Source organism: Hibiscus syriacus, unplaced genomic scaffold, assembly GCF_006381635.1.
Source record: "Hibiscus syriacus cultivar Baekdansim isolate YM2019G1 unplaced genomic scaffold, ASM638163v2 tig00110927_pilon, whole genome shotgun sequence".
Lineage (NCBI taxonomy): Eukaryota > Viridiplantae > Streptophyta > Magnoliopsida > Malvales > Malvaceae > Hibiscus > Hibiscus syriacus.
Window position 1 is genome coordinate 673430 of NW_024062914.1, and position 15543 is coordinate 688972.

At 32.9% G+C, this 15543-nt stretch overlaps 1 protein-coding gene across 1 annotated transcript; it reads right to left on the minus strand.

The window, feature by feature from the left end:
- Positions 1 to 9260: 9260 nt before the first annotated feature.
- Positions 9261 to 14354, minus strand: LOC120146473 (fatty acid amide hydrolase-like). Its single transcript, XM_039160015.1, has 20 exons — positions 14206 to 14354; positions 13718 to 13827; positions 13058 to 13118; positions 12568 to 12758; positions 12282 to 12411; positions 12047 to 12124; positions 11814 to 11961; positions 11551 to 11663; positions 11378 to 11453; positions 11218 to 11289; positions 11068 to 11119; positions 10893 to 10964; positions 10690 to 10770; positions 10494 to 10597; positions 10321 to 10413; positions 10133 to 10201; positions 9967 to 10031; positions 9780 to 9841; positions 9593 to 9688; positions 9261 to 9521 (listed from the first exon to the last, which is right to left on the minus strand). The coding sequence occupies exons 1-20, from the start codon at positions 14303 to 14305 to the stop codon at positions 9459 to 9461; spliced, it is 1836 nt and encodes a 611-aa protein (XP_039015946.1). The 5' UTR covers positions 14306 to 14354; the 3' UTR covers positions 9261 to 9458.
- Between the last annotated feature and the right edge of the window lie 1189 nt (positions 14355 to 15543).

A 15543-nucleotide genomic window follows, 5' to 3' on the forward strand; every position in this document is an offset into this window, starting at 1 on the left:
AACACAATGTTCATACCCAGAACCTTGCTTACACTCTCTCTACAAAAGAAATTAAACTCACCCAAAATCACACTTGAGCAAGATTAAATAAAGTAGCTCTCAAGTGTGTTACAAAGAATATGACAATTTTGGCTAAAAAACTCTTTTGATGTTGGTTTGATCTTGGAATAATCTTTCTTGTTGATCTTTATTTTAATCTTGGTCTCTTTTATGTCTTTTAACACCCTTTTAGTCTTTTGGGGCCGTTAGTGGTTGATTAGAGTCGTTGAATATATTAATTTTGAGCATTACATGCTTATATGCAACTTTAGTATCGATACCGGGTAGTGGGTATCAAGACCAAGCATCCTAACGGTTAAAATTATAGTCACTAAAACCCTCAGTACTGATATCATTCTAGTGAGTATTGATACTCACATATCGACATCGATACCAATGCCATGATATTGGTACTAAAAAAGCTTACTGAAAAACAAGTATCGATACTGGTTTACTGATCTCAAGATTAGGAGAGGATTTTTTATAAAATCAAATATTTTTTAGGTTTAAAAGATATTTGTAAATTGTAATACAATTTAAAAACACTTAAGGTTATTTTTCACAATTAAAAATCACTTGAAAATTTTTATGATAAATTTTCTTAGAATTACAAAATGTAATTTTAACAATATAAATTATGTGATAATTCATGTTATATCAAAATTGGCCTCTTGAGATAATTACCAAAGGTTCTTCCAATTTATTGTCGACTTCTTCAACATAGTATAAATGTTATCTTCTATAAAGACACACCGAAAAACTTATCAAAATCTCAATTGGCCTTTTGTGTAACACCCCTGACCTGTACCCAACCCATATACGAATCCGAGGTGTCACATTTGACTTTTCAAAATATAAGAAATTCATAAATAGGAATAAATTAAAATTTATTATTCCAATCAAGATAAAGAAAAATAATACCATTCTAAATAGAAAATCATTTCACAAAATATCTTAATAATTTACATAGATAACCCAAATGTAAAAGTTTACAAAATACAAAATATATAAGTTTACAAAATCGACCAGAGCATTTCAAATTAAACGTATAATACATGCCAACAGTTTACAAAATAAGCAACAACCTACATTTAATTCGTATTGATCTGATCTTCAGAAACATATGCTATCCTCAACCCCAACTCAATCATCAGCCTTCTTCAAACCTACGCGTGAGAAAACACATGCTAAGTCGATGACTTAGTGAGGTAATACTAATAGTGCTAACTTATTAACAGAAGTTTTATTTGTTTTATTCAAACTGTTTTTCAAAGAGCTTTCTTAATTTCCATATCAAAGGTATACTTGTGAATAATTATACTTTGTATATCTTTGTTCTAAATGCCCAAGCTATACTACTGAGAAATCTAAGTATTTGAGTACTATGAGTTTGTGCACTAATGTTGTCACCACAGCTCGTAATTTTCACCGAAGTGCCACATAATTGTCTCGAAGGACCACATAAGTTGCATCAAAGTGCCACATAGGGTTGCACCGAAGTGCCATATATTTGTCTCGGAAGACCATATAATTGTCCTGAAGGACCACATAGACCCTCGACTCTTGTTCCAACTATACCTATAATCCTTATACATATACATTGGGCTTTTAATCACATAATTAGGTTTAATCCTTATTCAAAGTGTTTCTTGTTCATATAGCTTCTCTGTCATAGAGTATATTCACATTCACTGATTCGAAGTTCATATTCACATGTTCAAAGTTCATATTTTCATAACACATAGTCATAATAAATAGTTTGTAAAAATGGAAATTGAATAAAACATTTAAATAAAATATAAAATAAATATATAGTTTTCGATCGAAAACACTGAGGTTGGCTTATCGCAAGTCTTCCTCAATTCTATTACGAAAAGAGAAGTTGCACTCACATTTGCCTCACTAAGGTCTAATCCCAATCTCTTTGAATCAATACTCGAAAATACCAAGTTGACTGGAAGTCAATTACTTTCGATCACTACATAAACAATCTATAATCAATTTCAATCTTATCTCAATTATATTGAATCATAATAACTTGATATACAAGAAACCCTATATTTCATTTCATGCTTGAAGGTATCGGTACCACCCTTCAAGGGTATCGCTACCTACGCATGTACCGATACCGAAATTGCATTTGAAGTTGCAAGGGTATCGATACCTCCTTAGGGTACCGGTACACATATGACATTCGATGTTTTAAAGGTATCGATACACTCTCAACAGGTATCGATACACCCTCTTTTAATACGCATGTTCAACTTATGAGGTATAGGTACTGATCCTAAGGGTACCGATACCCTAAGCCCATAATAGCCATTTTCAACCCGAAAATCACCTAAAATCCACCCAAAACTCTCTTAAACACATACTTTGAGTTTATAAACTCACCTTTATACCTTCAAACCAACTTGTACACATTTATAACTCTCAAACATCCCAAATTCTCATTTAAACACTTGAATCTTCAAATCATACCCAACATTAAAACATGTTATTAACCAATTCTAATACTTCTAATCTTTTAATTAGACCATTGACAAGTCAAATATCTCATTAAAACTTCAAAAACTACTTTATTTCAAAATTTCATCTAAAAACCCATTTTACAAATCTATCTCTAAAACATTTATCTTGTTGTTTTAATTCATATAAGCTTTCCTTCAGCTTATATAACATCCAAACTTCCATTACCAAACCAAAAATAAAAGTAATACCACAAAATTCAGATTATTACCTTTAAGATGGAGCTCACGTTGAAGAAGAATAAAGCAAGATGAGTTACCAACCCTTCTCTCATATTACTTCATCTTTATCCAATATAAAAAAACCATTTAAAATATCCTTCCCTTCAATTGACCATTTTACCCTTGTTATAATTCCATATTTTCCATAATACCCAAAACAAATTCATCCATAAATTGCTAAACTTATCACTTTATTCTAATTCAACCACTGAGTTTAGAAGTTCTTACAATTTGGTCATTGACCCGATAATTGGGATGTTATATTGTGGGCTGATTTGAGATCAATGACACTAACAAGAATAATAGAAGGGTCAAAAGAAGTACACTCTGAGTTTATCCCTAAAGATGAAATTGTGATACAACTGTAAGGAAGAGTTTTGACATAGTTCACTCTTCTTGTGTCAACATCGATAAACTCAAAAATTATAATCATGACAAAGATATGACAAATGTTTTTCTTGACATGATAAAATCATCAATAATCACAAGCACATATATTGGTAGATTTACCACCGGAATGGCGAAAAAACCAAATGATTACGATCGAGAAACTCAAAAGAAATAGGGTTATCATTGGGAAACCTATATATAGCTACTAGTTGGTAGTCTTTAAAAGGATCATCACCATTGATATTTAAGTAATTGCAATGGTCGACGAGATAAGTGAAAAAGTTTCCCCATAAGATATGACTCTTGGCTATGAAATTATTCACATTACCCTCATTGTGAATAAGAATGAAATTGCTAAAGATTGTATGAACGAGTTGCAGATTAATTTTGGGAGTAATTATAAGAAGGTATATCCCCAAGAGGTGAAGCTTTTAAAAATGGTGAATTGATAAACCCATAACATGAGAAAGTTGGGGTCAATGGTTCTTTCGATACGAATAGGCTTGTTTTGAGAAATTGTTGTAGAGATTAAGGGTGTTTGAATTCCTAAAATAAGCATTTTCAAAATTTGAAGATCTTGAGGTTTGACTCGGATAAGTTATGCCACTAGTCCTTAGATGCTTGAGGCTCGTTCTATGAGGCATTTTCGATCAAAAACATTGGCTAAGAGAGGAAAATTTTTGTTTGAAAATTTTGACAAACACTTGGCGGGAAAACCTAAAAACAATGGTTCTAAAGAAAATTGATGAATGATTTAACTTCCTAATTTAAAAACATACATTTATACAACCAATGATCAACTCAGTTACAAAAGACATAACGAATTTTTACATAAATAAATTTTTTGGAACCCTTATATAAAAGAAATTTGAATATTTTTGAATGAATCATGTAGTTTAATCAATGATGATTTGTTTTAAAAAATAAACAATATTAAAAGTAAAAAATAACTTAAAATCATTATTCAAATCATTGAAGAATAAAAAAATTTAAAATATGAGATTAAGGTTCATAAAAATAACCTTGAATTTGAGATTAGGGTTCATCCTAACTCACTAGAGATTAAAAAAAGCATGAAGAATTTTACTTGATTTTGAGAGAAAAATAAAGTTGGGTTGAGAGGATTTGAGTGATTGTCATTTCGGGTTTGTTAGAAATGTGATAAATGAGAATTTTGGGGAAAATAACCCTATTTAGCGTAGGAATGAGGTTCAATCTCAATACCGAGAAAGTCAGTCTCAAGACTCTCTTATTGGTATCGATACTGAAATGCGATCTCAATATTGAGAATGGTTATTTGAATTTTGGTTTCAATACCGAGCAGGCTATCTCGATACCAAATGCCTATAAATGTTAAATTTTACACTTTTAACCCTAAAAAACTTTCAAAATAAGATATAATGATTTTAAGAATATGGATTGGGCTAAAAACTTATTAAGACACTAAGAAATATGATTTGGTATTGAATTAGAACATTTTGCTAAGTACTTTACTATAGTATATATTATGGACTTTTTGAAGAGATAGCTAGATTAAACAAGGTCTAAAACATAACACAAATAAGCAATTTAAGGCAAAAAAGTATCAACAAATAGGACCATAAAAAATACAATTCATGCAATATTAACTCCCCTAACTAATTGTAGTTTAGCACTATGTGGAGAACAATCAATCATGCATATTAACATTTAAAATCACAAAATTCTAGAAGTTGCATAAAATTAAAAGATTTTACCACTTGAATTAAAGTTGATTTGTTAAGTTTTCCTTTCTTCAAGTGTTATTCCTTAGTGTGTCTAGAGCTTCCAAATTTATTAGAATTTGATCAATATTGCTCCAACACACCTACAATAAACAATTATACAAATTTTGGCATCCAACTCTTTTTGAGTCCATTAATATTTGTTTTAAACAATTTAGTCCCCTTAGATATTCATGGAGATAATATATCTTTATTTTTTGTAGCAATGAGTCCTTTAGGACCCATATACTCTTAATAATTTTTCTTTTATAAAATTTAGGAGAATAAATATGCATATCTTAAAAGTCATTTTTGACAAAATTTGATTTGGAGCAATCTCCTCTTTCAAATTTATTTTTTATAATTTTGTCAAAATTAGTTTCTTATTTTTTAAGATCATCAATTTTCTTTTGATGATCCTCATGAAATTTAAAAAGCAAATTTTGCAAGTTTAGATTAGTTTTCTAAAATAATAACTTTTCTTGTAAATCATTGACTTTGTTTTTCAAGTTCACTACTAATTAGCCTCAGAAAGTGAGTCATTTTGATTTTTTTTAATTTTTAATAAATATTTTTTGTTTTGAAATCATGACTTCACAGTCTAATACTATTTCATCGTAGGCATCTTGCAACTCATCAAATATATATGAATTTGAATTGGATGAGTTAAATTTGAATTGGATGAGTTAGAGGATACATTTGAATTTTCTTGGATGGTCGTGAGGCAAAGGTTGACTACTTCGTCACTGTTGATATTTTCATCACTTCATGTAGTCACAAAAGCCTTCTTTTTTTGGCTTGCTTGATCATTTTTTTTTCAATTGAGGACAATCATACTTGAAAAGTCCTGATTTTTTACAATTGTAACATATGATAGGATCTTTCTACTACTTCGATTCATATTTCCTTTCTTTTTCTTTGGATAACATGAATCACTTGAATCTTTTGAAGAGCTTGGTCATCTCTTAATCTTCTTCATCTACCTCTTCACTAAATCTTCTTTATCTTCATTGATGGGATTGAAAGTGATGCCAACATCTTTTTTCTTCTTCCTATTTTTTCCTTTTTCTTTTTCTTTCATTTGAACCCTCATCTCATGAGTAAGAAATGATCCAATGAGTTCATCAAGAGTAAGAACTTCAAGATCTTTGGCTTCTTTAATAACCATCCTCTTGGATTCCCAATGACATAGACAAACTATTAACGAACTTTCTCATAATTTACTCATTTGAGTAGAATTTCCTGAAACTTTTTACCTCATTCATGATATTGGTAAATTGATCAAACATGGCTTTGATGTCTTCATCGGGCTTTATTTTGAAATTCTTATAATTAAGTGTAAAAATATCAATATTTGATTTATTCACTTGGGTTGTACTTTATAAGTGACTCCAAGGTTGTCCCAAATTTCCTTAACATTAGAGCAAGAGAACACTCCACTATACTCATCGGGCCAAGTGCACAAAAGAGGATATGCATGGCTTTGACATTGAGTTGGGCTAACTTCCTATCTTCATTGATACATTCTGACTTGTTTCTTAGAGGAATAGGTGAAATATCAATGATGACATCCTAAATCGAATAATCGGTAGCTTTAACGAACAACATCATCCTATTCTTCCAATAGGAGTAGTTTGCACCATTGAAGTATTGAGGTCTTGAAATGGATTGAGAATCTTCAACATGATAGGAGCTCAAAGTTGAAGCCATCTATAACAATTGATTGTAGAAGTTGATAGAGTTCTCCTAAGATCTTTTCAATGTTATTAAATCATCGAAAGAGACCTGTTCTGGTACTAAGAATTAGCTTTATCGATCAATTGAAATACACCAAGAGGGGTGAATTGACTTTTAGAAAACTATGGTGGAAGCAACTCAAAAATAAAACTTTTTGAAAAATAATTTGAGTGGTTAGACTTCTAAATCAAGTCTACATTCACTACCTTAGCATCCACACTAAGGATTTATCAAATCCACACTAAGGATTTATCAAATCCACTAGATTTATTAACCTTTGAGGACAAAGTGCAACATTACAACAACATACGAGGTTTATACCCCAAAACCTAGCTTACACTCTCTCCATAAGAGGAATTACAAATTTAACAAACAAAAGAAAACCTCACAAAAGGTAAATAAGTTTGCAAACAATAACCACTCACCCAAAGTCACACTTGAGCAAGATTAAACTAAGTAATTCACAAGTGTGTTACAAAGAATATGATAATTTTAGCTAAAAAATTCTTTTGATATTGGTTTGATCTTGCAATAATCTTTCTTGTCGTTCTATTTGAATCTTGGTCTCTTTTATGTCTTTTAACACCCTTCAAGTCGTTTGGGGTTGTTGTGGTTGATTAGAGCAGTTGGATTCATTAATTTTGAGCATTAAATGCTCACCTGCAACTTTGGTATCAATACTAGATAATGAGATTCGAGACCAAGCATTTTAACGGTCAAAATTATAGTCGTTGAAACCCTCAATATCAATATCAACACCATGATATCGATACAAAAAAAACTTATTAAAAAACATGTGTCGATACTGGCTTACTGGTCTAGAGACTATGAGATGACTTTTGATCAAATCAATATTTTATAAGTTTAAAAGATATTTGTAAATTATAATATGCCTCTGAAACACTTGATGTTATTTTTCACAATTAAAAATCATTTGAAAACTTTAATGATAAATTTTATTAGAATTATAAAATATAAATTTTAACAATATAAATTATTTGATAATTCATGATATAGTAAAATCAAATATTGATTCAAAAAATTTTAAAAAATAAATCCACAATATAAATATAATATAAAAACTAATGATTAAATTTCACCGTCGTATATTAAATATATAACAAAATTAATGGAGTTTTAACTCAATGAAGATGGAGCCTTGCTTTAGTTAGTCTTTGAAGTTGTTTTTATGTCTCACCAAAAACAAAAATAAAACAAGAAATTGACCGACTTTTACATGTAATTCTGCTGTACGAAAGTCTAATATAAAATTAAGGAAAGACGTTATCGGAAATGTTAATATTTTTTTAATATTTTTAGTAGAACTCTACCTAAAATATTATTTTTTTCCTACAAAAAATATTAATTTCGCTACCTAAAATAAATATTTTTGATATTAATATTTTTGGTAAAAAATTAATACTTTAAGTAACGCCCGATATTAATATTTTAGAAAAAAATAATATTTTAAATAACATTCTACAAAAAAAAAATTAAAAAAAATATTAACATTTCCGATAATTTTTTTTAATAATATATTTTTTCCTTAAATATCCCCGTCTTTTACACATTATTAAAATCAGTGAAGTTGACTTCCGTACTAATTGGTATCTACTCGATATAACCTTTAGCCTATATTTATATTATTATATGTGCATTGGACTACTCTAAACTATATACATATAAATAGGATGACAATTTAATCTAAATTTGATGAATTTCAATTTGAATAAAATTAGATTTAGGTCAAATTTTGTAAAGAGTAAAGTTGTATTAGAGTGAATTTCGAATTTAGAGTGAAAAATATTGATTCGACTCGATTTGATATGAAATAATATGCATGTATATATAATTAAAGATAATTATTATAATACTATTCTATATATTTTTAATTAAGTCTCTATTTTTACCAAATATAATTAATAAAAAATATATTTATGTCAAGTTGAATTTTATCTTAATTTAAGCCGAAATTCGAATCAGATAAAATATTCTTAAGCTTCTATCAAAATCAAGTGAAAGAAAATATATTTATCAAATTGATTAAAAATTGAGTGGACCCATTGTTATCCGGGACTATAAGCGGAACAAATTTCTTGCATGTTCCTAGCAAAGAATGTTGTTTGTGTTGTTTATATTGGAAGATACATTTTAAAGAAAAGGAGCGAAGGTTAAAGGTGAGCAATGGGTAACATAGGGTGGTGCATGCGCAGTGCTCAATTCTTTAGCTTTTATATGGTAATCATCGACTCACTGCCTCATCATTGGCATTTGGGATTTGGGCGGTGGTGGCGCACTCATTTCCCTGCTACCTTTATTTCTTTTTTCTTTCAAACTACTTTCCCAATACCTTCTTTTCATTTTGGTTTAGGCATGAACACAGATTGTGGCTCTGCATGGGGTTCCTTATGTCTTAATAAGCTAAAAATTCATGATTTTATGGCCTTCCAATTCCATTGTGTTGCATATTGTTTTTTCTAAAGCACAATAATAAGTCACTAATGTTTGTGAATATTTCTTTTTTATCATTAAAGTTTTAAAAATTATATTATAGTATTTTATATATACATATAATCTGAATCTAAAAGTATGAATGACTTCATGCACAATTTCTGCTGCTAATGATTATTGACACACCCATCTCAACAATGATTAAGCAATACCGAGTACTGCAATATTCCATGGCAAGTGATCAAGTCGGTTGTTCATCGAGATAAGAAGAAAAAGAAGCTATACTAATCGGAGTAATCTCAACGACCGATTATCCTCCGGCCTCCGAACAATCACGGTGGCTCCCCACTCAATTCTTATTCAGTAGATTGTAGAAAACTTTAGGCTTTCTATAATGTGAGATGCACAAGGCCTGAAACCATAAATGTGTTCCGAGTATTAGCTCACTAGCAATGAATATGAAAACTCAAATTAGTGGCTTACCTGCATTGCAAATGCTATGTGAATTAAAGTTGGTTCAGACCATGGCTTCCCTATGAATTGAAGGCCAATTGGCAAACCTTCTTTGTCATAACCAACCTATCAATAGTACACGACTGATGTCAGTGTAAATTTAGCAACAAGTTTGATTGGATTTCATGAAGAGAACCGAGTAGTAACGAGTTTTTACCGGAACAGTCACCGCAGGTAGTCCTAAAAAGTTCCCTGCTATCTGATATCGAACTAGGGCAGCTGCAATGACGATGACGAAATGGTTAGCTTCCATTATGATGTAGCTCCTGTTCATTGACTTATCCTACTGATAAAAGCTTCAGTGTTTAACAAATGCTTGCTGAAAATTCTGTCAAAACTCATACCTCCGTTTATGTAGTCAAGCTCACCGGTCTTTAAAGCATCGTTGAATATCGTGTATGCAGTCACACTGTTTCAAGAGAAGAAAAAAGAAAAATCTCTCTTGGACATTCTTCGAGAAAAAAGGGTCACTGAAATAGATGCAAGATGTTGCAGTTAAAAAGAATCTACCCTGTTGTTGGAGCAGCTATGACATCTGCCTTGTCAAATATATTCTTATGAATCTCCATCTGGCGGTTCCTGCATATATGTATAGCATGTTTGCAGAATCTAAAATAATAGTTGACATTCACTTTTTAATTCTTCCAATGAATTGCATTTCCCATATGAGTAACAAGTAAATATTGGCAACAACTTACCTGATTTTTTGGGCCTTTATGTACTCGTTGCTGTCGAAAGAGCCGTACACCCTCAGTGCTACTCTTGCATCCCATCCTAACTCGGAAAAATCCCTATTTGATCGAGTTTATATTGTCAGGATTTGAGTGAGCATAAGAAGATAATTCGAGCTTGAATCCAGAACATAACATACAGCTTTTCCAGGTAAGAACTCAGTGAAGCAGTACATTCGGAGCCGATGGTCAGATAATGTGCCAGCCGCATCGCCTCTATCTCCGGTATAGTAACCTCAACAGTCTTGTGAATAACAAAACTTTTGCAGATTAGCAAGCAGTCACTAATGTTATGTTGATAACTCTTTAGATATGCTAGTTTTCTATTGCTAATACCTTCCACTTGTAGTGCTCACAAAGCAAGTGCAGAGCATTGGAGCAGCATATTCTGATCTCATCGCTACAGTCATTGAACCACTAATTTAGACAATTAGTGGTTCATAAATAGAATTGAAGGACTTAGGAATCTCATCTTCTTGAGGTGTAATTGATGATAAAACTGAACTTAAACTAATTGATCGTATCATTACATCACTAACCTCTCCATATCTTGCAAACTTGATATCTGATATCAGATTTGCCGAGTTCAGCAGCGGAACATGTAATTTGGGCTGGAAGATTCAGAATTAATTTTCTCTCAAAAGGGTATGATCAGAATTTAGAACAACAAAAAATATCCGAAAATTGGAGCGGCCTTATGGAGCTGGCACTTACAGGTAAAGTTGTTGGCTCATATGATTGAAGTTGGCCACTAATAGCAGCATAGCTGAAAACAGAAAACTAATCTAAGTCACTTCTAGAACTATGAAAATAAAATTTAGAAGTCAAGGAAATGCATTGGTAATAGAAACTGAGAATTCTTACACGACCAATGCATCCTCTAAGGTGCCTGCTAGTATTCCAACCATCCCCACTGTCCAGTTCAAAGGAAGAACACTGGAAACAACATATGCACTTGTTGAAATGTTGTCTAAATATAACATCTAATGAAAATAGAATTATTTTCCATAAACTAACTTCTCACCCTGAATGGGGTATGCGTCCGAAAGTCGGTTTGAGCCCTACTACACCGCAAAGAGATGCAGGCATTCGCACAGAACCTACAGCGAAACCATAGAATATGAAGGACAATGGTCTTTTAAACTTATTCACACGGTATTTGGTGTTTCTTTTTTCTTTGAAAGAAGACAAATTTACCTCCCCCATCCACACCAAGGGCAACAGGGCATAATCCTGCGGATACTACGGCAGCAGATCCACTGGAGGAACCGCCGGCAATTTTGTTGGGATCAAACGGATTTCTAGTAGTCCTGCAGCGTTAAAACATACCACCATCTTTAATGGAAAGAACTTTCATAAGATTGAGGAAAGTGTTAAAATTAGTGAAGTTGGTTTTCTACATGATAAGGTTGTTTTTTTTTATATATAGACTAAAGGGGAAAACACAAGAAAATTCTCACCCATAGTGAGGATTTATCCCACTTGTCCCAGCTCCAAGCTCATGCATATTAGTCTTTCCGACAATTATAGCACCACAGGATCTGAGGTGCATAACACAGCATGCGTCGTCGGTGCAATGTCTAACCTTGTGCAGCCACTTTGTACCTCCTAGAAGAATCGAGAGTAAGATAATGACGAATTAGGAATGAAAATTGACACGAGTAAAGGAAGGCAAGTGGAGAAATCATGAGACCTGTTGTTGGATAAGGGGAACAATCTATTTCATCCTTGATAGCTATTGGGACTCCATCTAGAGCCGATTTCGGATCCCCTGGAGAAGAGAACGATCAGATCCATATAAACATACAGATGGTATTGATTGATTATACATGAAAATGTTTCACCTTTGCTAAGCTTGGAGTACCATAGAGAATGCTTATGTCCTTATGTTTCAGGAGAATGTGATTTGGTTAGACTAAAAGGTTTACCTCTTTTGAACCGAAGAGTTGACTCTGTAGCTTGCCTTAGGATATCTTCAGCATCATAGCTAATGAAAAAGAACATTGGCAAAGCACCAGTGGAAGATTCGCGCACGGCTTTTATAAACTGCTCCGCGACCTTATAATCAAAAATCAAATTCCGTGACCATGGTAGAGTAAAAGTCATCGGTATGAAATAGCTAGAACATCTTTAATTTTTCAGTTGACATTGTAATCACTCATTTAAATGGGAAACAAACAACATGGCGTACACTAAAAATGCCAAGAATGATACCCTCAGTGGAGTTATTTCACCAGAGCTGTAGGCTCTTGAATAATCCGTTATTGTCCAGCGTCGGAAGCTGCTGGATTTTAAATCATCCGGGGACTTCTCTGAGGTTAAAGGAAGGCAATTTATTGCCCGTTGAACCCGTTCTGATGGAGATGCATCAGAGTCTATGTGTTCAACTTGTTGTTCCTTAAGGTCTGTGTTGATGCAATGAAATTAGAGTAAAGAAAAGAAGTACGTATCAGAAACATGGTATTAAATTGTGGCCGCAACGCAGTGTAATGGCCGCATCGTAACAGTTTTGAAGGTCACCGCGACGCAATATTAACTTAACGCAACCGCCCGCGATAGCCGCAACACGTTAAAAAATCACGCTCGCGACAGCCACAACATGTTACGTAACGTCCGCAACATCAGTAACCGCGACACGCAACCGCGATAGATGCCGCAACCGTTATTTTATACTATGATCAGAAAGTATGCAGCACATACATACCAACAAAAGGATGCAAAGGAACAAACATCGGTGACTCCTCGAGCGTCGCATTTGAAACAAGCTGCTCAAAGGGGAAGAAGACATACACAGTAAGAAACAATAACAGTAAACAGAAGAGAAACAACAATGTCATGGTCCGTACTCCATAATAAGCATCATTTGTTTTTGTGAGCAAACATAAAGCTTGCAAGTTCCAAAGATGTCATGATGAATGAAAGTCCTGTTTCTAGCAGAGAGCCTAACCAGTATATCAATCAAAACATCAATGTCTGGTTTCTAATCAACTGCTTGGTTCGAAGTAAAGAGAAAGAACAAGATGTAAAATGGTAACAAACAAAATTACTAGGTTTTTTTTTTCTTGTGCAATATTCATTCTGAGATCTCAGCTATAGGCCAATAATTCATTGTACTTTCTTCCTATTGAATGAATGAACCAATAGAAATAGTTACCAAATTACCATCACATGGGTGTTAGTAAATGCTGTGACCACCGACTCAATGATATTGTGTCTTACCAACAGAAGTTCTAGGTAAATGTAAGGCGCCTCTTTACTTTACAGCTTAATTTGTGATATGGGATCTTTTTCTTCTACTTTTTAACAGAAAATAATGGTAAAAGTTAAAGGTTTTGAAAGAAAAATGAAGCTAAAAAGTGTGAACCTTGTGAATGAGGTTGTTCCTCTTCAATATGTATAACAACAACGTTCCAATGATCCTTGACTCCAGGAACCAAGCAAATATCTTAACCAGAAATCCAGCCATGCGAGGAGCTTTACACCAAGCACACAAAGTATATGGTAAAATTACTCTAGGTAACAATGAGTGTTCATGAGGCAAATTATATGATTATGCAACTAAAACATGGCTTTTGGAGTGTACTTTAGGCTCCAGCTGCATGCTTGAAATAAATTCAGAATATTTAAAACTCAAAGTCAACAACTGCCGTTTTAAGTAAAGTAACAAAAGGTATCTGCAAACTTTTCAGGAATTGTCGATTCAGTTTCGGCTAATAGTACCAAACAATTCAATGAGGCTGTTGGTTTCTGAAGCTATCTGCATATTATTCTCATCTGTGAAAATTTCAAAGAAAAGTTGAAATCTGAAAAAAAAAGCTAGTATGAATGAGGAAGCTGATGTATATTTGAAACCTTTAACATTGGCTTTGAGATAAAACTCATTGCTTGCAGGACCAAGATCAATCGACTCAACCGGCTTGTAAATGACTCCGGCAGCCCCGAACAATCCCATTTCGCCCGAGAAAACTCGTGAAGTGGTGGTTAGAGCAAATGCAACAAAGCAGAGGTTGAACAAGAAAGCAACAACGTTCAACCAATACAATTATATATATTTTAGGTACATAGGTAATATATGGTAATATAGAATGGACAGTGAGACAAGATTATATATGGCGGAGATGGCAACAATTTACAGCTGCTTAAAAGCTTAATACATTACTACAATTCATTAAATGGCATCTCAGCGACAGACCTACGATTTTATATTAAATTTATAGAATTTTAGAAGACGAAAAGATATTATCAATAAAAAAAGAGAAAATAACCTCAGTGACAAAAAATGTCTTATAATATACGATTTTAACTAACTTTTTTTGGATTTGCCAAAATGACCAACTAAATCGTAATGCGATCGATAATTCGCAATCCGATCTCCGGTATCGCAAATCAGTTTCCAGATTCGCAACGCGATTCTGACTATCGCATTGCGATTTTCCAAATTCGTTTTGCGATTTTTCGACTATCGCAATGCAAATATGTAAATCGCAATGCGATTATAACTATCGCAACGAGATTCTGACTGTCGCAACGCGATACTGACTATCGCAATGCGATTTTCAAAGCGCCATTATTATCGCAACGCGTATTTTTTTTTCAAATTCCAAACACGAATATTAATATATCGGAACACTGAACCGTCCACAGTATATCCCGTAATCGCAACTCATAACCTAAAACCCTAAATCACAACTCAGTCCCATCTCCATCTCTCACTCTCTAAGGCGACATCCGTCCCCATCTCCGACGAAATCAGTCCCCATCTCCGACGAAATCCGTCTATCTCCATCTCTCAGAGCCACCCTCACAATCATTCACGGTCAGAAATGAAAAATCAACCAAATCAACCACCGAGGGTTAGTTTTTTTAATTATTTTTATTTTGAAATTTTTGTATTATTATTAGGTTTTTCATATTGAAATTGATGATAAGTTTACTGGTAATTTCAATAATAGATTAACCATTTTATTTAGATTGCTTATTAAATTCATTCGATTGCTGCCAATACTACTAAACTGTTTAGTCTTTAAACCCTGTGAATTTAGTATTTGTCTTTGTTTTGTCTTTTGGTTGAAGTAATGCAATCCATTCAAGTTTCAATTTTAGTATTTGAAACCGAGAATCGCAACGCGAAATGAAAATCGCAACGACAGAATCGCAATGCGATTTTAGTTTCGCGTTGCGATTTTCATT